Here is a 26,882-nt window from a genome sequence, read left to right as displayed (position 1 = left end):
GCTGGATTGGATCGTGGAAAATCAAAAAACATTTAGCCAATTTCAAGTAGGATTTAGAAAAGGTATGGGAGTTAACGATAATTTAAATTATTTAAATACTTATGTTCAATTGGCTTTCTCACAAAACCAATATGTAAATGCTACTTTCTTAGATATTAAAGCAGCTTTCGATCATGTGAATATTTACATACTATACAGACTTCTTAATAATCTTCATATTCCAGTAGACATCAATAACCTTATATTTCAATTCTTAAACAATAGGACTCTATATGTTAAAAATCATTATCACGAAATGGTTGGACCATCGCATACTACACAAGGTCTAATACAAGGCTCACCTTTAAGCCCAATATTATTCAATATTTATCTTAAAAATATATACACAATAATACCTGAAAATTGTGTACTTCTGTCATATGCAGATGATCTAATTATCTTAACAAAAGGTAGTAATTTTAACCATATAGCAAATCAGGTAAACTTTATCCTATATGAATTATCCAAATGGTTTGACACACATAATCTTAAACTATCCTCATCAAAATGCGAGACTTTGTGGTTTAAAATGAACCGTCCTATTAGTAATCCACCAGATATAAAAATTAATGACTATATAATCCCTAATGTTCTGTCGAAAAAATATTTAGGTATAATATTTAAGCACAATCTAAATTGGTCAGACCAAATAGATAACATGATTAATAAAGCCCAAAAGGGCATTAATATAATACGTGCTCTTTGTAGAGTATGGTGGGGATCAGACCCAAGAACACTAAAATTAATATATAATGGCTTGATACAATCACAATTAGATTATGGCGCTAGTATAATTAATAACTTCTCTCATCAAAATTTTATGAAATTAAACAGAATACAATTCCAAGCTTTGAGAACAACACATGGGATGATGAAATCTACTCCCACTAATGTCATTTTAGCAGAAAGTGCAACTATCGATCTACACCATAGATTTAAATGGATTGCCACGAAATACATAGCAAAGATTAGCACAACTCCAAATCACTCATTATTAAATATGCTTCTAGACTTAAAAAAATATCATGGTTATCAACAAGAATATTGGAAGGGAAAAAATCCAACATATTTGATTGACGCTCTAACAGAAGTTAAAAAGTTTTTACCATCAATGAACACAAGTGATACCAGCCTGCTACTCAAATGAATATGATATCTACACTTATAATGTACCAATTATAAAAACATTATTAAAAAAAAAATAGTTCCCATAACCTTTGGGAATATTACAATTTTGTAAATTCGTATTACTACAATTACATACAAATATTTACAGATGCTTCAAAAAAACAAAAAAATCAAAACCTTGAGGAAGCCAAAACGGGCATAGGAATACACATACCTAGTATAAATTATTCCTTTTCTGAAAAAATTCCTTCACTTATTAATATCTGTACAGCAGAAATAATAGCTATTCAAAAGGGTCTAATGATTTGTGAGGAAAAAAGTTTTGATAAAGCTATAATATTTACGGACTCAAAGAGCGCTATAGACAACATTAATAACAATATGATAACTGCAACAAAAGATTACAGAGTCTTGCAAGTTAAAAAGAAACTATACTATTTAAATAAATATGGGAAAGATATTAGATTATGTTGGATTCCTGGACATAATGATATCAAGGGAAATGAAATAGCTGACAAACTGGCAAAGATTGGGGCTGAATTAAATATTCCTGCTAAAATTCGATTAAGTAACTTGGATATCATGCCATTATTAAAAAATAAAATATGTTCTATGCATCAAAATAATTGGTTAAATTCTTTTCAATATAAAGGCAAGTGGTATAACAACATACACAATTTTTTTCCTAATAAACCATGGTTTGACACAATCCCATACATAGATAGGCGGCATATTACTACCATTATTAGAATGAGGAGTGGTCATTGCCTGACAGGAGTACATTTATATAAAATCAACATTCGCGATAACCCATACTGTGAATGTGGGCAAATGGATAGACTAGAACACATATTTTGGGAATGCCCAATAAACAAAATAAAAGATTATGATGTCTATCAGGAGCTGATCAAAATTAATATTAAAACCCCAATTAACATACCAATGCTTCTATGCGAGATTAACCCTAAAATTATCAAAATTCTTATCAGATTCCTACCACAGTATAGATAACAAGTTGTTGTCTATACTGTGTTCCTACAGATCAACCATATAAAATTATAACCTTAATAATAACCTATCCAATATTAACATTTAAACCAACTATAAGAAAATAGAAAACATAAATAAAATGTAAATATGTAGAAAAAAATGTCTATATGTCAATGATAATTGATAATAGGGCATGAGATATTCTCAGACTCACGACAGTGGCCCAAAAATTAACAAAACAAATGTACTGGCTGATTATTCAGAAGAATAAAAGCCAAAAAGAAGAAGAAGAAGAAGGTCCAAAATTGTCAGATGAAGGCGGTAGGTGTCGCGTCAGTCACGCACGGAGCGACTAAACTTTCATTATTTAGAATAATTCTTCTTTTTTTAAAGAAAGAAGTCTGCAATAGTAGGATACTTGAGCTATTAATACTGAGAAGTAGGAATTGTGTTGTAGGTTTCCGACAATGAATCTGTCAAAATATGCCCGAGCTAAGCAAATGGAGTTTAAACATGAATGTTTTAACATCATCGATCGGTAAAAAAGTAACATCACTATCATAGTTGACTTGTTGACATGACATTTTAACCCTTCTTTTCTTATTTGTCTGTTGATGTCATAGCATAGAATATACGAACACACATGGTCATAGTAGAGTTGAGCCGTGGGCATGGTTCGTAGACTTACTACGGTTGCCTCTTCCACCTAACCAATGAACATTAAGCCCGAAACTGTACTCTCGTGACGTAAGTCTTCCCCTTCAACCAATCAACACTGCAATCGACCTGTCCTCTACATTCGCGTTTCAATCGCGAATAAATGGGTTTTGTATTCTTGTATATTCTGGTGACGTAACTCAAGCATCCCCACCCCAGTCGGAAGAGGCAACCGTAGTAAGTCTCCGAACCATTTTAACTATTAAAAAACGAACACTGAACACCAAACAACACTTCCTATGACACTTCCTAAACAAACTTCAGTTTTGAGGTTGACAACTAAACTAAGAACATGGCGGATTCCGGATTCGCACATGGCACATGCGCAAAGAAATTTGAATTGCGAAAAAGCCATTCGTTTCGCTTCTTGTGTTATGTCGGTGGTTATGTTAATGTTAATATTTAAATATTGTGGGATGAGGTGAGAGATCACCGAGTTGTTTTAGTTATGGAATCTAACATTGAAATTAACGAAGAATTTGTTGAAAGTGGTCAAAGACACATAGAGAATCAGCTATCTACATCAACTGATTGTGAGGACTTAAAGAGTGGACCAGAAGCAAACTCAGGTAAGACAAAAACCGCCAAGACAAATAGTAATTAGCGTCTATATTCTTTGGTAATTAGTTCTAAAAAATGAGATGTAATTCGTATTTTTTATTAGCTAGGGCTGTAGAAACTGAAATTAAAGAAGAGTTTGTTGAAGGTAATCCAAGATATGTAGAGAGTCAGGTATCCACCTCCCTTGATCTGAGAGACTTGAAAAATGAACTAGATGACTATAACTCAGGTAAGATCAGTAATAATAATTACTACTAAAAACTTTGATGAAATTAAATTTTTTTAGATAGGACTGTAAAAGCTGAAATTAATGAAGAGTTTGTTGAAGATAATCCAAGATATATAGAGAGTCAGCTATCCACCTCTCTTGATCTTTGGGACTTCAAGAATGAAGATACCTCAGGTGAGATAAATAATAAAAAAATGTAGAGGAACTTATGTTTATATAATTGAGGTATTTCATATATCAAAACCTGATTTTTTCTTTATGTGCCTTAGTATGATATTTTCATTTATTCCTTTTATGAATCTTTAAGTTGTTGGTTACTCATACAGAGATATGCATTACGAATCTGAAATATTGAAATGTAAATCAATTAATTCTGCTTCAGATAGAAATTAATGTTAAGTGTTGCCATAGTCATAATACTATAACTAATACATAAGATGCTCTTGTAGACACATAGTTGCCAAGTTTTGCATCATGTTACTTGAGATTTTATTTTGAAATGTTTTTTATACATTCTGTGATAGATTTATTGGGTTGGTAAAATAATATTCAACAACTTTTTTGTGTTACCTCTTTTCAGAAGAAAAGAATAATATAAGATTAAAAAAACCTAGAAAGAAACTAGACAAGACTAAGTTTAAGAGATTTAATTTAAAATTATCAGATGCATGGTATACAAAATAGTTTCAGATTAATTTTAATAAATTATGCATCAGTTTCCTGATTCCATATAAGATAACTAAAAATATATTTTTTAATTTACATCAGTTTCATTTTGTTCAACTAAAGAATTGAAACCTGATACATCAGTTTTTTTATAACTTTAAATAAATTTTTTAAAATTCCTTTCAATGCCTAATGTGGAATTTTTTAAAATTTATTTAATATCCTCAAATCTATTAAAAAAAAAAATACTGTCTTTTTAGCTGATACGTCTTCTACTTAGTTGTTAACCTGATGCAATTATCATGATATCATGAAGCTATTAGCTGATTTTTCCAACGTTCCTCCACATCTTTCTACCTGCTGCCATTCTAGCATGTTCTGACAATGAAACAGCAATAGTAGCAATAATATGCTCAGTGTATTGTGTGGGAGATCTTTTTGCCTAAGTACCTTTCCCTGGATGGTAAGTTTTTCAAGACCATTTCTTTGCTTTTCAGTTCTTTATTTTTTCAAAATGGCTTATTATTTATTCTAATATTTGTGTTCTTAGTCTTGTCTTTATGTTTGGCTGATTCAGTATAGATTCTTTTGTTCTTAGGGCTGCCCATGGTATTCTCGAGATCTGTCTCCAGCAGTACATATTAAATACATCTATAATCTTTTTAGCTTTCAATGGCACTTTATTTCTTCAGCACAGCCCCCAGTGTTAGTTAGAGCCCAGCTACACAAATTTATCTACAACAGCAATATTGTTTATCATGGTTAGATCATTTTGATTGTTGTTAGCTCAGTCAATTATCATTATTCTTGTTTTATCTCTGTTTATTTTAAGACCCATCATAAAGCTTGCTTCTTCAATCCTTGGCTGATACATTTCTTCCCAATTTGATGTTTTATTTATTTGATTTTTTGTGTGACAAATAGTTAAATTTTTTAATACCATACTTTCAAGAACGAGGCACAATATCCAATATTGCATCAGAAAATGAATCTGACGAGTTAACAGTTGTAGAGGAGAATCAAAATGAAGAAGAATCGAGCAGGGAACAGGAGTCAAGTACTCAGTTAGAGACTGGAGAGAGTTCCCAGCTTTCACAACCTGAAAACCAAGTTAAAACATTTAAAAGTCCATCAGCACACAAATCGAGAAGATCAAAAGTATCTCATTCTGAAACCATTGAATCATCATCAACCGCTTTGATGAAATACATTATAAGCAAAAATGAGCAACCCACAACCACTAATGCAATAGACGCTTTTCTGAATGGTATTAGCGAAACCTACAAAATGTTTCCTCCAGTGTACCAACACATGGCAAAGACTAAAATATTTAATATTGTATCTGAGATAGAACTACAACTTTTAACTCCAGTAAGGCCTCACCAACAGTCAAGTGCATACGATTGGTATCAGCAACCAGGAACAAGTACCCAAAATCATAATTACGTTGACATGGGTGTTGCGAGTCCTCTTTTGCTTCAGCAACAGTTTCCAGGCATTACTTCTCATTACCAGCAACTTTCATCAGCCACGACAGACTCGTGTCTGTCATCATGTACAAGTTCGCACACTGAGAATGTTGAGTAATGATATATCTACACTTTTTTTTTATAAAATTTAATTTAGAATGTATAGAATATATTATGTGATACTTTTGTACTTATTTTTTTATAAATAAACTTACCTCAAACCAAATGCCAATTTCTCAACTCCAGTTATTGCTTGTCTAAATGAGGCCATTATTTGCAAAACTCGCTAATTGACAAAAGTTCCGAAAATTATTTTTTTTGTTAAGTTTATTTCAATTTTAAATAGGAATCGAATGATATAATCAGAATTTCCCAAAACTCGTTCTTTAGCATACACATGCTGTCGAGAAACTTACAGTTATTTGCAGAACTCTGTCTTTGCTTTGAACGTTTACCTGCAAAACTTGCTGTTTGCTCTACGTCCAATGAAATTGGCCGGTTGGTTCACGTGACGAACACGCTATTACAACAGCTGTGTTGAAGAAACGAATTTTCAGTAGTTTGTAATTATTCAAGCGAATAAATAGTTGTATTTTGGCGAATTAGGAACAGTTGTTTTATTGTTATGGAGTTATTAAGTGAAAATGGTTGTTATGATAAACGCAGTCCACAGGGAAAAGGACGCAAAAAAGTTCTTCAACCAGAAACACATAAAAGGAATGTAGATAAACTTGCTAGGTAAGTACTTCATATTAAAATTTATAATTTTAGACTTGTGCGACAATCGTTTGATTTTTATGGAGTTTTGCTTTTTTTCGCGATTTAACGTTGAGTAGGGCTACACACAAAGTTTATTAAAAGAGTTGTATTGTTACAGAAATACATCAAAAGCACTGCTGGCCTTTCCAACTTGTGGTCATAATGGACGACCCGGATTGCTGTATTATTGTACCACACTCACGATGAAGCAAGTGATAGATTTTCATGCCTACCTTTATCAGTCAAAAGATAAAAGTAAACAAGACCTTCTAATATTGGCTTGTTGTAAGGGACAGAAACCGAAAAGAGGAAAATCTAATCGTGCTACAGTGTCGATAAAATACCGTGTACGTTTGAGTGAGGGTAAGATGATTAGAGTATGTGCCAAGTCGTTTCTAGGAATCACGAATTTAAGCAAGGACCGCATACAAAGAGTTGTAAGAAATATAACTGGGGAGCTACCAAGAGAACGTAGAGGTGGCAATAGAGTGGGTCCAAAAAATGATGAAAAAAGAAACTGCATCAAAAAATTTATAGAATCCATAACATGTACAGAATCTCATTACTGTAGAAGCAAGACAAGCGTGAGGGTCTACTTGCCATGTGACTTGAATTTTAAGAAACTTTTCGGCCATTATCTTCAGAGAGTGCCTCAGCCTATGCATGTGAAGCTTAGTTATTTTCGAAAGTATGTGAATGTTAACTACAACATCGCTTTTGGAACTCCGCTGACTGACTGTTGCTTCATTTGCTTGAGAACAAAGGAGCAGTTAAAAGTAGCACTTCTTTAGCTGTTCGGCAAAACCACTGACCATCGTATTCATATCGTAAAAGCAAAGGCTTTTTTCAAACTCCTTAAAAATCCAAAACTCAACACAACTTACTTTTCGTTCGACTGCCAAAAAAACTTAGCACTGCCTAGACTGCCTGATCAAGCAGCATATTTCAGCCAGCAAATAAACTATAATAATTTTACAATTGTTACTGGAACTTCTACCGATAAATTAAGACCAACAAATGTGTTTTCTTACGTGTGGACAGAAATTGACTCTAGAAAAGATTCTAATACAATAGCGTCAGCTTTGCAACATGCTCTAAAGAATTTTGATTTTGATGTCGGCATAGAAACAGTACGTTTGTTCGCTGATGGTTGTGGCGGACAAAACAAAAATTCGAATATAATGGCAATGTTGTCTTATTGGCTTCTAGAAGAATCGCCGAATCATATTAAACAAATTGAATTAATTTTTCCGGTCGTCGGTCATTCCTTTATTCCGCCTGATCGTATTTTCGGCCTTATAGAAAAAGACATTAAAAAAAGTTCTGTTATCGTGGAAATTAGTGACTATGACGATTTAATCAGAAATCATTCCACTGTACGGAAAATCGGTATCGATTGGGATGTGTTTGATTGGAGGACACAAAAAAAACGAGTTATTAAGCTGCCTAGTTCATGGCACTTTGAATTTAATAAGGCAAAGCGGTTTATTTTTTACAAAAGAGGCAACAATGTTCTAGTCCAAGGTGAACCCAATTACCGAAATGACGTTGGAAAACCTAAAAGCATCTGTAAGAAAAATTTTCGTCTTTCATCAATGGCTCCTAAGAAGTTACCATTGGGAAAAGAGTTAAAGGGGGATAAAACACTACGGAGAAAATTGGAGAAGTCTTCCTGAACTCGATTTTTACAATAAACACTTAAAAACAGATTCTACCTCACCAGAAGAAACCGTTGATGGTTTGGAAAATTGCCAACATGCAGAAAATGACTGTTGTTTGATTTGATTACCTAGATTTTTTTGTTTAAACATTTTCTTTGTATGACTAAAAATGATAAAGTTTTATTTTCATGAATAAATCCCTTATGTTTTTTATTGAATACGGTTTGTTATTTGTTTATATATTTATTTGCAAAACTGGTTGTTTGCAATATACATTATTTTTTTTGTTTAACTCTGTAAACATTTTAGGCTAGAAACTTCTAATTTCTATTGCTAAAAACTCTAAGCAACGTTAATAAAAAATTTTACGTTGTGAGCTAAACACTACTCGGCCGTTAATCGTTTTTTTTTTTCGATTTCCCAACAAATTACTTTCGTGCAAAGAGCAAGTTTTGCAAATAATGGCCTCAAATATAGTACCTATTTCTTTTTATTAATAAATGTTCGACTTTTGACAACAAATAATTGAACTGATATTTCGACATCCTAAAGGATTGATAAATGCAAAATGGGAACAGGCCACAGAAATTAAGGCGAGAATAGAACGAGCTAGAGCAGCATTTAGCAATATGCAAAAGCTCCTCATAAGCAGGGATTTGTCTCTTCCCCTAAAACTACGTCTAGTTAAATGCTACATTTTTCCGATCTTACTGTATGGTGTGGAGGCCTGGACGCTGACAGAGACGCTCACGAGAAAACTAGAAGCATTCGAAATGTGGGTGTACCGACGCATTCTTCGTATATCCTGGACCGAACTTGTCACCAACATAGAGGTAATCCAAAGAATCGGAAAGGAGAAAGAAATCGTGAATACAATTAAACAAAGAAAGCTTGAATATCTAGGCCACATATTGAGACACGATAAGTACCGTCTACTGCAATTGATTGTCCAGGGAAAAATAGACAGTAAGCAAGGGCCAGGCAGGAGAAGACACTCGTGGCTCCAAAATCTGAGGAAGTGATTCGGGCTCACATCGGTCGAACTATTCAGAAGCGCCGCAAACAAGATCAGAATTGCCATGTTAATAGCCAACGTTCGCAACGGACAGGGCACTTGAAGAAGAAGAAGAAAGGATTGATGAAATTTTACTTCATCATATAATAATTCTTTGTATGTGAAAAATTCCCCTTCAGTTTTCCTTTCCATAAAACTTTTATGTAACCATATTTTTCTTTTTCCTGTCTTCCTAGCTTTCCTTTTAGATACCTCATTCCCTTCAATCCCTTCTTCCAGCAAAACAGCAATAACTGCTAAATCAGTGGTTAGTTGCTGTATAGTGCGAACACTACATAAAATTGACGGATATCTGATGGTCGGTTGCCTGCCGCCGTCTAGATGTGGTAAGAGCTCCTACCCCGGGTATTTGACTATTGATCAAACTGTCCTCTGCTGCTTTTGTTTTTTCCCGTCTGATCCAAAAGATCTCCGTTATCACTGAAGCTGAAGTTTATTGTGTTTACTGCCCATTGTTGTTTCCTACAATTTTTGTACCGTGAAGAAGTTTGTACAGGTCTTTTGCTTGGAGTGTCCTAAATATATTGGGCCTATCAACTATCGTTGGTTATCAATATGGCAATTCTGATCTTGTTTGCGGCGCTTCTGAATAATTCGACCAATGTGAGCCCGAACCACTTCCGCAGATTTTGGAGCCACGAGTGTCTTCTCCTGCCTGGCCCTCGCTTACTGTCTACTTTCCTCTGGACAATCAATTGAAGTAGGCGGTACTTATCGTGTCTCAATATGCGGCCTAGATATTCAAGCTTTCTCTGTTTGATTGTGCTCACGATTTCTTTCTCCTTTCCGGTTCTTTGGAGTACCTCTATGATGGCGACATGTTCGGTCCAGGATATACGAAGAATGCGTCGGTACACCCACATTTCGAATGCTTCTAGTTTTCTCGTGAGCGTCTCTGTCGGCGTCCAGGCCTATATACCATATAGTAAGATCGGAAAAATGTAGCATTTAACTAGACGTAGTTTTAGGGGAAGAGACAAACTCTTGCTTATGATTTTATTTGCTTATATGATTGATATTATGTTTTCGTGTCGTAATTGAAGAACTGAGATTAGTTATTGTCGAAAAAATAGGGCTTTTTATTGTATTGTAATTTATCACTTTAAATCAACGTAAAGTGGCCGTAAGTGAGGTGTATCAAGAATAAATCATGGCATTTTCGTCGGAATTCGCAAGGATTCATCACATATCGTCGTCGTATTTCTGTGCCATTCACAACAACGGTCATCATAGCATTAAATCAAATCATAGCTGTCAACACCAGAAGTACCGAAAGTCACCAGTTTAAAGTAAGTCATGCGAACCACTCAATTAATCCATTCTTTTTGCTGTATTTCTTTTATTGTTCATAAAAATTAATATGCTCTCTATTTCGAGTTTGCTCAAAATTAATTAGTAGGAATTTGACAAACTGATCGCATAATTTAAATTGTTTATTACCGTTTTGTCGTGGCAAATTCTAGTTTTTTTGGTTGTTTATTTTTATTTTTATTTATATATTATAAAGATTTAAAATGACTGAAGACCAAGTTAAATCCCTTAATGTCAAACACGGTAATGCCAAACGATCTTTAACAACATACGAAAGTTTTTTAAATAAATACAATCCTAAAACAGATTTTTTAAGCCTAGAAAAACGGTATCAGGACATAGAAAAGGTTCGTGAAAATTTTGAAATCGTTCAAACGGAATTAGAAATATTAAGGAATCGGATGAACTTACAATTATCGTGTAGAATTTGAGGAACAATATTATAAAACATACGCAATCGCCACAAAGTTGTCGGGTCGAATTACGGAAAAATTAAAATCGTCAACGGTGGAGGATACACCACCAGAACCAATATTTTCTAGCTTTTCTTCATCGTCGTTGTCGACAGAAATTCAATCCGCAAACAACATTGCATTAACTGCTCCTGTAGCAAATAATTTTGCAACAAACTTCCCGGTAGCATCCCTTCTAAGTATACCTAGGTTTACTGGGGCTATAGACACGTGGTTAGGCTTTTTTGATTTATTTAATTCATTAGTTCATTAAGATAATAGGATTTCTCCCATGAGAAAACTATTTTATTTGAAAAGTTGTTTAGAAGGAGAAGCTGCTGACATAATATCTTCTATCGAATCGTCTGCTTAAAATTATGATGTCGCGTGGAATTTGTTACAAGAACGCTCATTCGAGATAGTTACATCAAATCGCTAATTGACACACCGTGCATGTCAAAAGAATTTTCAACTCGCGCATTCTTGGATCATATTCAAAAATATTTAAGAGCATTAAAACATCTTGGTGAACTCATTTTATTTAAAGACAAATTCACCAATAGTTTCCGCGAACGATGGGAGAGTACTAACGAATCGCGTAATCCAACAATGAAACAAATGATGTCGTTTTTAAATAAAAAAGCTCAACTCGAAAACACGCGATCTCAGCAAGCTACTATCGAAAATCCTCCAACAAATAAATAAAAATCATCGAACATTACTCTGCATTCGCGAAATCATCAAACGTATACTGCAACTACTGCACAAAATAGTTGTATTTTTTGTGAAGGTGAGCATTATGTAAGGTCCTGCCGTGAATTCACATCGTTATCGCCTGTTGAACGTTACGACGTTGCTAAAAAAGGTGGATGGTGTATTAATTGCTTACGCAAAAATCATCGCGTCTTACAATGCACCGCTTCCAACTGTCGCATTTGTCATCAAAAACACAATAGTTTGTTACATTTCGATATACCAAAAAAAGCTTCGAATAACAATAAAAATACAAACACAGATACACCTAGCACTAGCGTAAATTTGCACGCTCATGTATCCACGGAAGTACTATTAGCTACCGCAGTGGTAGATATCGTAAACGGTCGCGGAAAAGCTAAAACTTGTCGAGTGTTTTTGGACGCTGGTTTTCAAGCACATTTTATTACCGAATCCGTGGCTCAATTTTTGAATATAGATCAAAAACCCGTTAATATCACAGTTTCCGGGGTAGATGATTTATCGACTAAAATAACAAATTCTGCTCATGCTACAATCAAATCGCGTTTTAGCAAATTTCAAAAAACTGTTGATTTTACCACAAATCAGCAAAACAATGCCGTCGATTCAAATAAATCCTACTCAACTCGAAATACCAAAAAATATCATGTTAGCTGATTCTGAATTTTGCAAACCTGATACCTACCCAAACCCTACCCAAAAGTAGATGCTCTTTTGGGAATCAAATTATTTTACAAACTGCTTAGTGTAGGTCAAATATCGTTGAAAAATCAGCCTAATGTTGTTCGTCTCGATTGCACCATATTTCGTGTCATCTTACACTAAATAGTCTAATGTCGGACTTCAATTTAAATCGCTTCTGGGAAATGGAAGAAATTCCAAGCATCAAAATTTTGCCATCGGAAGAAAAGGCATGCGAAGAGCATTACCAGTGTCACACTACTCGAGATGTTAATGATAGATACATCGTTTGCCATTGAATGACAAAAAATCTAAATTGGGTGATAGAAAATCGTTTTCGTAAAGATCCTGTTTTGCAGCTGGACTATTCTGCTTTTTTGACTGAGTATGAGAAATTAACACACATGTCTTATACAAATGATGTAAATGGCCAAGAAATTGGATTTTATCTTCCTCATCACGCGGTATTAAAACAAGATAGTCTCACAACTAAAACTCGCGTAGTTTTTGACGGCTCGGCAAAAACGTCAACGGGAATATCGCTCAATGAGACCTTAATGGTCGGTCCCAAGCTGCAGGATGACTTATTTGTCATTCTTCTTAGTTATCGTCAACATATATTCGTATTGACAGCCGACGCAGAGAAAATGTATCGCCAAATTCTTGTACATCCCGATGACGCAGTTTATCAAAAAAATTTATTTCGGAAAAGTTTACAAGAGCCAATCAAAACGTACATTCTTAATACTGTCACGTACGGTACCGCTCCAGCATCATATTTATCAACTCGGGTTTTTAAGCAATTAGCTCAAGATGAGGGTCTTGCGCATCCTCTCGCATCTATCGCATTAAACAGAGACTTTTACGTCGATGATCTTCTCATTGGTGCAAAGACTCGCGGAGAAGCGTCCGCTTTGCGAGAAGATCTTATCGCATTGTTAAAAAAAGGCGGTTTTCTTCTTCGAAAATGGGCATGAAATGATAGCTCTTTAATAGTTGATCAAAATAAACACGATGAGAGTACTCACATGTCTCTAGATCCTGATGCCACCATAAAGGCATTAGGAATTCAATGGAATTCTCGCGAAGATACTCTATGTTATAAGTCGGACATTTCAAGTATCGCAACTGTAACTAAACGCTCTATTTTGTCACAAATCGCAAAATTGTTTGATCCGCTGGGTTTGTTGGGCCCAGTTATCGTATACGCAAAAATAATTATGCAGATGTGCTGGAAATCGGGAGTAACGTGTGATGAATCACTTCCGCTCGAAAGTCACTATTTATGGTTGTCATTTCAGGCTCAATTAAAACTTATCGAACATTTAAATTTTTCTCGTTGTATTACAATACCAAATCCCGTCGATATCCAAATTCATGGATTTTGCGATGCCATCGAAAAAGCTTACGGCGCTTGTCTTTATTGTCGTTCTGTTGATGTTGAGGGAAATATTTTTGTGCGATTGATTTGTGCAAAATCTCGCGTGCCCCCCCTCAGCTTAATATCGTTACCGCGATTGTAGTTATGCGGCGCTTTACTTCTACTTCGCTTTATGCTTTATGCAACACTTCAGCATTCATTTTTACTGGAAGTCAGCGGTATTTACTTTAGTATTTATTTTTCCGTTGGTGGTAGACTTAATCGATCCTCGTTATCTGAGTCTCAAAAACATCCAATCTTGCTGCCAGCTAATGATTACATTACTCGATTAATTATACGTGAAGAACACGTAAAATTAAAACATGCTGGTCCCCAAACCACCTTATACTCCGTGCTCCAAATTTATTGGCCTTTAGACGGACGTAATGTAACTCGAAAATTTTTACATCGATGCATCTCTTGTTTTCGCGTAAAACCTCGTCCGGCTAATCATAAAATGGGTATCCTTCCCTAATACCGAGTAACTCCATCTCGACCTTTTCTTAAAACCGTAGTCGATTATTGCGGTCCTTTGTTTATCAAGGAGAAAAAGTTCCGCAATCGTAGACGATTAAAGGTATACGTCGCAGTGTATGTATGCAAGTCTACACGAGCAGTTCATTTAAAACTAGTAAGCGACTTAACCACCGAAGCATTTTTAGCTAGCTTTCGCCGTTTTTGTGCCAGACGAGGGAAATGTGCAGAAGTATATTCGGGTAACGCTACCAATTTCGTGGGAGCAAGTCGCGAGCTGTATAAATTATTTAACTCGTCAGATTATCAAAATGCCGTTGGAAATATTCGGATGTTGAAAGGTTCGCTTGGCATTTTATACCGCCCAAATCTCCCCTTTTTGGAGGAATTTGGGAAGCAGCGGTTAAGTCCTTTAAGAATCATTTAATTCGCACTGTAGATGATACTTTGTTAACATATGAACAATTAGAAATCTATCTTATTGAAATAGAAGCAATATTAAATTCTCGTCCTATTTCTCCTATGTCGTCTAACTCAAATGACCTGCTTCCCCTTACCCCTGGACATTTTTTAATTGGTGGTCCGATGACAAGCTATTCTGAGACTAACTTTTTGGATATGTCAGCCAATAAATTATCAGCTTGGCAGCACGCCCAACAGTTGAAGCAGCACTTCTGGAAACGATGGTATAAGGAATATCTTCATCAGTTGATCAGCAGCAATAATGTTAATGCTACTGATAATGGAATAGTGGTCGACGCTTTGGTTTTAATTCTTGAGGACAATTTGCCACCGTTACAATGGGCAGTTGGACGCATCACGTCGGTGCACCCTGGGGAGGACGCCATTGTCAGAGTGGTAACTTAAAAAACCAAAACTGGAGAGTACAGACGTTGCGTGAAGAAGTTGTGTCCACTTCCGATCAGCTAGATTATCGACGTCAACCGACAACTTCATTTTGAACTTCAGCAGTTCAAGGCGGGCGGCATGTTCCGTCTCATTATAATTTACTTCATGTTGTTTGTCGATTTTACTTTACTATTTTAGATTGATATCGGTAATTCTTAAAGTTTGGGTAAATTAGCTTCCAGAAATCTATTAAAAGATTAAAATATTTATCGGTTTTACATATTTGGGGGAAATTTTGTAGATAATAACCCCTGTCTTTAGAAATTAGGTAGTTTTAACATTTACAGTTAGTCGAATCAAGCGGTTCATTGTTCTCGTGCCCGCTCCGTATTTATGTATTTCTGAGAAGGACAATACGTGCTTACCCAAGATAAAATTTTATAGTTTTTTAAAGAAACGACCTCCCCTTCTATAGGGGCTTCTGTTAGACGCTTTGTAATGTATTTTTAGGAGTATCATTCAAAACTCAGTTCTGTACACACATTTAGCTTAGTCAATAAAAGTTGTATCAAAATTTGTCGTCGTATATTATTTTAATTTATTAAAATAGTATTTTATAGCAAATATATCTCACATTGATCTGTTGATACTTTTTCTCCATCCAAAATAGACCAAAAATAGAAGAAATACAAACAAAATAGAATAACCAAAAAAATTTAAGTGAAAAGCCAACAAAATTATGTAAGTTGCTTAATCATAAACGTAATTAAAATATCAGTGATTTTTACTATTAGCTTATGTAAAAATGAATAATATTGTTTAAAATAATCAAGTTTTTTAATCTTTCAAAACAAGATGGCGGATATTCCCACGCCACAAAAAATTTTAAATTCAAATTTTATGTACATTCGACTCTGTTACTTTTAACTTTTAAAATAACTAAAAATTTAATTTGAAAAATTTAATCTAATCTAACTTAACTAAACTTAACATAACCATATTTAACATGAAACTGCCAACAACAGTAATTTCTTCTTAAAGTAGTTAAGAATAAAATGTTAAAATAATTAAAAATCGTTAAATTTTTTTCATAAGAAAATATATTTTGTATAATTATGGCAACACTTGTTAGAATTACCCTTCGTGAGCGTATCAAACGGTTGTCATTAGCGTCTTAGACTTGTCGTCTATTTTACTGATTTTCCAAGACTTGCTTAAAACAGATGTGCGGCTTATGCATCCACAAAATAAAAACGCATGTGCCTGAAACATATGTGGTGTATAAGTGGGTAGAATTTTACTGTCTGCAAAAGCATTTTATGTATTATGCTTTACTTTGTTTATTACTTTGTGTCTGAGTTCATTTTTCTCTTGTAAAAAATGGTTTGTATTTTAGGTTTTGCTCAGGAGGAGAACAAATCGAAAAGTATAGGGACATCTTTTGAACATTTATCCCATAAAGGACATTATATGAGTCGAGCTGCAGAAGGGAAACCCATGAATAAAAATATAAAAACTCAGATTAGACAGGGAGCCTATAATTGTGAAATTTGTTTCAAGCAGTTTGGTTACAAAATTAGTTTAACTAGACACATGAAAGTTCACACTGGAGAAAAAACTTACAAGTGTGAAATTTGTTTGAAAATGTTTATTGAAATAGGGGATTTGAAAAGACATTTGAGAAGACACACAGGAGAAAAACCTTACAAGTGTGAAATTTGTTTTAAACAGTTTAGCCAAGCATGTAATTTGAAAAAACATTTGATATTGCACACTGAAGAAAAACCTTACAAGTGTGAAATTTGTTTTAAGCAGTTTTCTACAGCAAGTTATTTGAAAACACATTTGATGGTGCACACTGGAGAAAAACCTTACAAGTGTGAAATTTGTTGTAAACAGTTTAGCCAAGCACATTCTTTGAAAACGCATTTGGGAGTACACACTAAGGAAAAACCTTACAAGTGTGAAATTTGTTTGAAGCAGTTTTCTACAGCAAGTTATTTGAAAACACATTTGATGGTGCACACTGGAGAAAAACCTTACAAGTGTGATATTTGTTTTAAGCTGTTTTTTACAGCAAGTAATTTGAAAACGCATTTGTTAGTGCATACTGGGGAAAAACCTTACAAGTGTGAAATTTGTTTGAAGCAGTTTTCTGTAGCACGTACTTTGAAAATACATTTGTTTGTGCACACTGGAGAAAAACCTTACCAGTGTAAAATTTGTTTTAAGCAGTTCTCTACAGCAAAATCTTTGAAACTTCATTTGTTTGTGCACACTGGAGAAAAACCTTACAAGTGTGAAATTTGTTTTAAACAGTTTAGCCAAGTATGTAATTTGAAAACACATTTGATAGTGCACAATGAAGAAAAACCTTACAAGTGTGAAATTTGTTGTAAACAGTTTAGCCAAGCATGTAATTTGAAAACACATTTGATAATGCACACTGAAGAAAAAGCTTACAGGTGTAAAATTTGTTGTAAACAGTTTCGCAAAGCAGATACTTTCAAAAAACATTTGAGAGTGCACACTAAAAAAACCTTACAAGTGTGAAATGTACTGTAAATAATGTACTCAAGCAGATTCTTTGAAAACACATTTGAGAGTGCATACTGGAGAAAAACCTTACAAGTGTAAAATTTGTTTTAAACAGTTTAGCCAAGCACATTCTTTCAAAAGACATTTGAGAGTGTACACTGAAGAGAAAAGCTTACTACTGTGAAATTTGTTGTAAAAAGCAGATTCTTTAAAAACTCATTTGAGAGTGCACCCTGAAGAAAAGCGTTAAGTGAGAAATTTATTCAAGCATAAGTCACACAAAAATCAAAGTTCAGTTAGATGTGCCAATGCATTGTTCTGTTGTAGCCAAAGTGGTTTATTTTATCGGATTCGTGTAAAAAATATTATCAGTGGTAAAAGCATGTTAAAAACCACCTTTACATGCAAAACAACTTATGTCCTCGATACTGGTCCATGCTAACCAGCTTTTTTCAACCAACCAATAGGAGTCCTACAATTGCCACTCAGCTGACCCGGGAGTCTTACAAATTTGACGTTATGTGAGGGTTTATTTTCAAAGTATTTAAAAATAATTAGTATTTACTTTATTATTTGATGTGGCTATTAAAAGAGCCCTAGTTTTTGTATTGTTGAAGCACAACAATAAACGTTTCTCGTGCGTAAAAGTAAGGCCTATTTACATCAACTCTTTCAAATAAGAGTTTTATAAAGTTCCAGACACGAAAAGACAAGAATATATAATTGCCATATGCCATCAGACATAGTGTGAAATTTGTTTTAAGCAGTTTTCTACAGCAAGTAGTTTGAAAACACATTTGGTATTGTGCGCTGTGAAGAAAAGCCTTACAAGTATGAAATTTGTTCTAAGAAATTGAATCACGCAGGGAACTTAAAATAACATTTGAGATTGCATACTGGGGAAAAACCGTACAAGTGTGAAATTTATTTTAAGCAGTTTTCTGCAGCAAGTGTTTTGAAAAGTCATTTGGTAAGGCACACTGAAGAAAAGCCTTACAAGTGTGAAATTTGTTTTGATGACGAATTTCAAATTCTTCACATTCAAAATAAAGGCCTAAGCTATCTTTGTTAGAATCTATGGAAATTAACAAATTAAAAAACAGACATCATTCTGAATGACCAATATGAGACAAACAGTTCTCTCCTCCTCAAAATATTTCGTTAACGACTATAAAGTGTAAATGCATACCAAAAATAGATCACTTGAGAAAGGCACTATGTCGAAACAGCTGTAGTGATAAGATTTTATAATAAATTTTGTGGAAGTTTTGAAAACAAAGTTTTCAGTGTTTTATTGTTACATAAATAAATACAGTTTCTGATTCCTTATCGCAGAGTCTGCGGTTAATATTGTGAATGCATATTTCATGCAGGAATTATCTTACTGGTGCATGACCGGTCACCATTCCTGTTATTGTTCTCAGTTTGCTCCTGCCCATATGGAGCAGTTTCCCTGTTCTTTTTGTACATGGTCCACCAATGAAGATTTTCCCATGTGTTTGTTTTGGGATCCTCTCCCAATATTACTAATGACTTTCTCAGATCTAGTCCTCTACAGCCCTACATACTGTAGGCTTTGGTACTCCCAGAGTCACAGCCGGTCCGTTTGATTCATTCGATCCTTTTAGCAAGTTGATCTGTTGATACTTTTTCTCCATCCTTTCTTGTGTGTCACCCTTAGTGATGGGAATTTCTGTTCATTTTTGAGATTCGGGTTACCGGTTCCGGTTCACTTAAGAGAACCGGAAAACTTTATCGGGTTAGTAGAGATCATATGCAAACCAATCTATAATTTTAGCAGTGGGTGGATAATCGAGTAGCGGGTGGGTACTTTTCACCATCCCGGTGGAAACAGACCTACTTCAGGGATTAGCGACCCTGCCCACGCTAGCTCATGATATTCCACCATCCCACACCGTGGAATCTCATGTCCCATAACCTTTATCCTACACCCTCCATATTTATCCCTCCTAGTCCTCAACCCTGGTGAAGGGCAGCAGCGATCACCAGTACCAACGCAAGGCGCAAAAGAAATTATCTTGGACCGGCTTGTTATTGAAATTCCACAGGCATGACTAGGACAGTTTGAATGGCTGCGGTGTTGAAAGTAACGGGATACCACAACACTACCTTTTCCCCAGGATAACTCATCTCATTATGGCAGAACAAAACAAAACAATGGCCCTCAGTCCCGGACAGGCCTTAGATGGTCAGAGGGTGCGAAGAATCTCCCGGTGCCAAATAGATGATATCCAACGAATTTCAACATGGAATGTTAATAGTCTTTACGAACCAGGAAAACTACACAACCTTATAAAGGAAATGAATCGGCTAAAAATAAATATAATGGGAGTCAGTGAGGCCCGATGGACTGGATCTGGACAGTTTACGAAAGATAAGATTACTATGTATTACTCGTGTAGTGACCCAACAGATAGACATCACCGACATGGAGTGGCTATTGCTCTTGACAGGAAGATCAGTAAATCGGTGACAGATTTTGTTCCAATTTCCGAACGAGTCATGTTGATCAAAATGACAGGCAAACCAGTAAACATAAATGTGACACAAGCATATGCACCAACAGCAGATAAGTCAGAAGAAGAAATAACTAAGTTCTATAAAGATCTGGAAAAAGCAATAAGACTAACAAAGAAAGAGGACATAAACATAATAATGGGCGACTTTAACGCCAAGGTGGGTAAAGGAAGATATGAAGACATAATTGGAGAGTACGGCCTTGGAGTTAGAAATGAAAGAGGCGACCTGCTGTGTGAATTCTGCCAGGAGAACGGTTTTGTCGTCATGAACACATGGTTTCAGCTCCCACCTCGTAAGTTATATACTTGGAAATCACCAGGGGACCGTCCAAATCGAATAATTAGAAACCAAATTGACTACGTTTTAATAAACAGAAGATTTCGTAACGCTATCAAAAGAATCGCAGCATATCCAGGTGCTGATATTGCATCCGATCATAATCCGCTAATAGCAGATGTGAGGTTAAAACTAGCAAAAATTAAGAGAACAAATACAAACACCAGCACGCCTATAAATACAAGAGAACTGATGAGAGACGAAAATCTGAAGAAGAGTTATGCAAATCAAATTAATAAAAGAATGCGAATAATAGAACAAAATAATGATATCGAAGAGATGGTCAATGATATTAAAGGAATGATTCTGGCAGTAAACAGGGAAGTTAAAACACAGATCAGAAAGAGAAAGCATAACGAATGGATGACGGACGAAATTATGGATCTAATGGAAAAGCGAAGGCAACATAAACAACAACGTAATCAAGACAAATACAAACAGATACACAAAGAAATTCGCCAGAAAATTAAGAAAGCAAAAGAACGTTGGATGGTGGAAAGGTGCAACGAAATAGAACAATTGCAGGAAAAAGGAGATAGTTTTGGACTACATAAGAAGATCAAAGAAATATCGAATATACACAAAAGCCACCACAGAACAACAATACGCAACGACAGAAACGAATACATAGAGTTAGAAGAGGAGATAGCAATGGCGTGGAAAGAATACGCAGAAAGACTTTTTAATGAGGAAAGACCAACACAACCAACGCGCAAACTTCCTTCCGAAAACTTATCAGGGCCATCAATAATGCGAAGTGAAATAGAATATGCAGTTAGAACCACAAAGATGCATAAAGCAACAGGTCCAGATGAAATTAATATACAGTAAAACCTCCCTTAACCGAAACCTTTTTAACCGAAACATCGTTTAACCGAAACGGCTGAGAGTTTCAATAATTTCGTCAATAAAAAGTAAATGTTTGTCGCAAAACGTAAACAATTCCGTTAATTTCACTCACCAATTGATGTCTATGTGTGTTGGGAAATCACAAAAACCAAGAGCTCTAAAAGATATTTCCAAAAAAGCAGTTTCAGTTATAGAAGCCAAAAAAGTTCATGGATGTCGACCACTTTATCTTTAGAATGGTTCGAAAATGAATTCGTCTCAAGTGTAAAATCCTTTTTAAAATCAAAAAACCTTCCCATGAAAGCATTGTTGCTTGTTGACAATGCGCCCTCACCCTCAAAATCCACAAAATGATGACAATTGTCTGATTTTTGCCACCGAATGTCACAAGCCTAATTCAGCCGTTAGACCAGGGAGTCATAGTGACATTTAAGAGACATTGTAGAGGAGCATTCTTAAGACATCTGTTATTACAGGAGACGAATTAATCCAAAAGTGTTCCCGAAATTCTCAAATCCTTAACAATGAAACATGTTTATTGGTGAGCTGAGTCGTGGGCCAAGATCAAATCTTCAACTTTGGAAAAATGCTGGAACAAACTAAAAAATTGTTTGTATTTTAGGTTTTGCTCAGGAGGAGAACAAGTCGAAAAGTATGGAGACATCTTTTGAACATTTATCCCATAAAGGACACTATATGAGTCCACCCGCTGAAGGGAAACCCGTGAACAAAAATATAAAAATTCAGATTAGACAGGGATCCTACAATTGTGAAATTTGTTTCAAGCAGTTTGGTCAAAAAGTTTATTTAACTAGACACATGAAAGTTCACACTCGAGAAAAACCTTACAAGTGTGAAATTTGTTTAAAGCAGTTTTCGGTAGCAAGTATTTTGAAAACTCATTTGGTAAGGCACACCGGAGAAAAACCTTACAAGTGTGAAATTTGTTTTAAGTGTTTTTCTGCAGCAAGTTATTTGAAAACACATTTGTTAGTGCATACTGGGAAAAAACCTTACAAGTGTGAAATTTGTTTGAAAAAGTTTTCTACAGCAAGTTATTTGAAAACACATTTGTTAGTGCACACTGAAAGAAAGCCTTACAAGTGTGAAATTTGATTTAAGTATTTTTCTACAGCAAGTTATTTGAAAGCACATTTGTTACTGCATACTGGGGAAAAACCTTACAAGTGTGAAATTTGTTTGAAGCAGTTTTCTACAGCAAATTATTTGAAAACATATTTGATAGTGCACATTGAAGATAAACCTTACAAGTGTGGAATTTGTTTTAAGCAGCTTTCTCAAAAATCTAAATTTAAACGTCATTTGATGGTACACACCGGATAAAAACGTTACAAGTGTGAAATTTGTTTGAAAATGTTTATTGAAATAGGGGATTTGAAAATACATTTGAGAACACACACTGGAGAAAAACCTTACAAGTGTGAAATTTGTTTTAAGCAGTTTTCCACAGCAAGTTATTTGAAAATACATTTGAAAGTGCACACTGAAAAAAAACCTTACAAGTGAGAAACTAGTTGTGAATAGTTTAGCCAAGCAGATTTTTTGAAAACACATATAAGTACACACCGGAGAAAAGCCTTATAAGTGTGAAATTGGTTTTAAGAAATTTATTGGAGTAGGTAATTTAAAAACACATTTGAGAGTGCATGCTATGGAAAGCCCCCTACAAATGTGAAATTTGTTTTAAGTAGTTTTTTTCAGCAAGTAATTTGAAAAAACATTTGTTAGTGCACACTGAAGAAAAGCCTTACAAGTGTGAAATTTGTTTTAAGAAATTTAATCAAGCAGATACTTGCATTTACGTGCTAAAAATGCATTTGAGAGTGCATATTGGTGAAAAACCTTACGAGTGTAAAATTTGTTTTAAACAGTGTAACGAAGCAGATTCTTTTAAAAGACATTTAAGAGTGTACACTGAAAAAAGAACCTTTATTTTTCACTAAGTGTGAAATTTGTTCTTAACAGTTTACCCAAGCAGATTCTTTGAAAACACATATGAGAGTGAACACTGAAGAAAAGCATTACAAGTGAGAAATTTGTTGTGAAAAGTTTAGCCAAGCAGATTCTTTGAAGCGAATTTAAGAGTGAACAAGTGTAAAATTTGTTTTAAACAGCAAATAATAGTTTTTCGTAACAAGTACTTACGAAAGTTAAAAAACATTTGGGAGTGCACACTAGGAAAATCTGTAATTAAAAAAATAGCTTTTGAAAAAATACTATGTTTGAAATTTCTCTTATACTGAGCGTAAAAATCTCATCCAAGGTTTAGCGAATTCTGCTTCACAGTGATAAAAATATCAAATATCATTGAGATAAAAATCAACATTGCAATTAATACTTGGCTACCACGAATTAGTTATATTGATGGGACATTTGCTGGAGGCTATTTATGTTAAAGTGTGTAATACTAGAGTAGGGCTTCCAAATTTTTTTGCTCCGTAGACCACTTACCGAAATTTTTGGTTTCCATAGACACCCTAATATCAAATTTTTTGAAATTTTTTCTATGCACTCAAGTCTATTTAATAAAAAATAACTACCTTGAAATGTATTTTTGTTAGCTGATAAAATTTCCAATTTGATGTTTTATTTATTTAGATTTTTGCTTGGGCAAGAATTGAAAAATAAAAACATACAAGTTTTAATTTGTATTTTATTTAGAATAGACAGAAAGATGAATTAATGCACAAGTAATGATTGATGTTGCTCTAATGAGAAGAATTATCCTTATGCTCTTGTACCAATTCTGCGCGATAAAAACTATCAAAACTGTTTTTATTATAGTCTTAAATGTAAGTTTAAAAGGTCAGGTAGTCCATTGCGAATGAACAGGTACGGCTATCGAGAGCTCTCCGTGCTCATTGTGATATTGGCTACAGGTTGGTATCTTTACTTAAAACCGCGCGCAATTCAAATGTTTGTTTCAAGTGAACGCTGTTTCAAAAACAAAAATATTAACTTATAAGCCATCGGGATTAGTATATTCTAAAAATTATTAAGTTATTATTTACAATATGTCCGCAGAGACTGTGCTAAGAAAGTTAATATTTTTAGCGAAAGTTATTCTTTATTAACTTTTACCTGTTTTAAGACAAGAAAAAAATTCATAGTTGTTTTTAACAGAGACAAATTCATAAGGAGTTACAGAAAAGTTGACTATAAAATGAAGCAGGTTTTGAAAAATTTAAATTTTATTTCATTTTATGGAATTTTAAAACAACAATTTTATTAATTTTATTTATTAGTACTTTTAGAATATTTGTGATCTACATTAGAGCTAATATACGGACGTGTATTTAACACATCCGAAATTAACTTTTTTCATCCATATTTGGCTTTTTGACAAAAGTTTTAAGTTTTTGTTTATTCTTTGTAGAGAAAACTGCAATTGCTTCTCAATTTTCTTGTTTGTAGGTTCAGATCTAACAGTATTGGGTAGCAACGGCGACACACTATTAGCTTCAACATTTAATATTAAAGAAGTCTTTTTTAAGTAGCTGCAACATTCTTGTAAAGCCTTTATATTGGAAGATTCCCTTACTTGTTCAGATATATTTGTTAGCAAAGTAAAAACTTTTTTCTGCATAGCTTCAACTTCAATATTACAATGTTCATTGTTTATGTTTTGCATTGTGTTTAAGTGCATTTTAATTTCTTCACTACTTTCATTTTCATGTTTGTTTATTGTCGGTGGTTTATTATTTGTAATCCTATGTAGTGTATAAGTTAACATATTGTGTTATTTAAAAAGTAATGTGGTAGCCGCGGGGGTGGACATCTATCACTTCAGTAAGCCGGAGTGAATAGATGACTAAGTTCAGGTTGGGACCCAGTTCTGTGGGGTATAACACGGACCCCTGCCTAGGGATATAGGTGAAGACCACAACGGTAGTAACAGCGGAGAAGAAGATCTTCGGTACGACGTAGATGGCGGAAGTGGCATCCCTGGATTTTAGGGATTGTATAAAATCAATAGTAGCGGCTGATCCAGAGTGGACGGCTACGAACAGCGTCTGACCCAGAGTGGGCGGCTGAATACAAGGTCCTCCAAAAGGGAGTTCTGGCGTCAGGCGTTAGCAACCTGGCACATAGAAAAAACCTCAAGGGCTGAAAAACAAAGGGCAAAATGAAAAAAAAACAAAGATTAATCCCCGGGTGGTAACCCACACCATACGGGGGGGGGCAGTTTTGCTTTAAGTGAAAGAAGCCCATCTTCAAAACTCAACCAAACGACAACAAGAAAGAAAAGCCAGAGAAAACTCGCACTCGGCACATGGAACGTAACAAGGATGGCGAACAAAGGACAAAGAGGTAATAGCGGAATTCGAAAGAATGAAACTAGATATAATGATAATGACTGAGACGAAAAAGAAAGGAAACGGTACCGAAAAAATGGGAGAAGTCATTCACTGTTGGAGCGGAATAGATAAGAAAGAAAGGGCAAAAGCAGGAATTGCAATTATACTGAAAAAGAAATGGGAACACGCAATCGGAAACTGGGAACCAATAAACGAAAGAATTGCCAAGCTTAACTTAAAAGTATACGGAAGACAAATTATCTTACTAGCAGTATACGGTCCAACAGAAGACAGCTCAATTGCAGAAAAAGAACAATTCATAGAACAACTGCAAGAAGAAATCGAAAAGAGAAAGAAGAACCAAGAAATAATTATCGCCGGTGACCTAAATGGAAGAACAGGAAGAAAAGAAAACGACAGAACAGTTGGTAGATTTGGAGAAGATATAATGAACGATAACGGGGAGAGATTGATTGAGCTATGCGAAATAAACCACTTAAAGATTACAAACGGCTTCTACAAACATAAAGACATACACAAATACATTTGGACACAAGAAATAAGAAAATTGAGGTCTATTATTGATTATGTTATAGTAAACCACGAAAGCTCAATAAAAATAAAAGACGTGAGAGTAAAGCACAGTGAGAATGATGCTGGCTCATGCACTGCAAAGAGACTGGAACATTTATCAACTTGATGTGCCAACAGCTTTCTTAAATGGAAAACTTGATTCAGAGATATATATTTATCCTCCACAAGGACTAATAATAGACAGGGGAAAGGTTTTAAAATTAAATAGAGCATTATATGGTTTAAAAGCATCACCAAAATGCTGGAATCATACTTTTAATAGAGTTGTAACAGAGAATAGATTTAGTAGATCAAAACACGATTTTTGTCTATATATTGGAGAAGACATATTTATGATTGTTTATGTTGACGATATAATATTAACAGGACATGAACAGAAAATAAAAGAAACAATAGATATTTTGAAAAACAATTTTTGTGCCAAGGATCTGGGTGAAGTGAAGAACTTTTTAGGAATAACAATATCAAGAGAAAGCGGTAATCTCACAT

The 26,882-nt window shown here is 34.6% G+C and overlaps 1 protein-coding gene across 3 annotated transcripts; it reads left to right on the top strand.

The window, feature by feature from the left end:
- Positions 1-3,209: 3,209 nt before the first annotated feature.
- LOC140450220 (uncharacterized) lies at positions 3,210-19,248 on the top strand. 3 transcript variants are annotated; one of them, XM_072543720.1, is made up of 4 exons: positions 3,210-3,443; positions 3,539-3,664; positions 3,722-3,838; positions 16,613-19,248. In XM_072543720.1, the coding sequence occupies exons 1-4, from the start codon at positions 3,323-3,325 to the stop codon at positions 17,767-17,769; spliced, it is 1,521 nt and encodes a 506-aa protein (XP_072399821.1). In that variant the 5' UTR covers positions 3,210-3,322; the 3' UTR covers positions 17,770-19,248. The 3 variants fall into 3 exon arrangements, with proteins under 3 accessions (XP_072399821.1, XP_072399823.1, XP_072399824.1); XM_072543722.1 differs by having other exon boundaries at positions 3,581-3,664; positions 16,613-17,769; XM_072543723.1 differs by lacking the exon at positions 16,613-19,248 and adding an exon at positions 5,283-5,950.
- The last annotated feature ends 7,634 nt before the right edge of the window (positions 19,249-26,882 follow it).

This window comes from Diabrotica undecimpunctata, chromosome 9 (genome assembly GCF_040954645.1).
Source record: "Diabrotica undecimpunctata isolate CICGRU chromosome 9, icDiaUnde3, whole genome shotgun sequence".
NCBI lineage: Eukaryota > Metazoa > Arthropoda > Insecta > Coleoptera > Chrysomelidae > Diabrotica > Diabrotica undecimpunctata.
The sequence above is the reverse complement of the archived record's forward strand: the minus strand, read 5'-3'. Positions and strand labels throughout refer to the sequence as shown.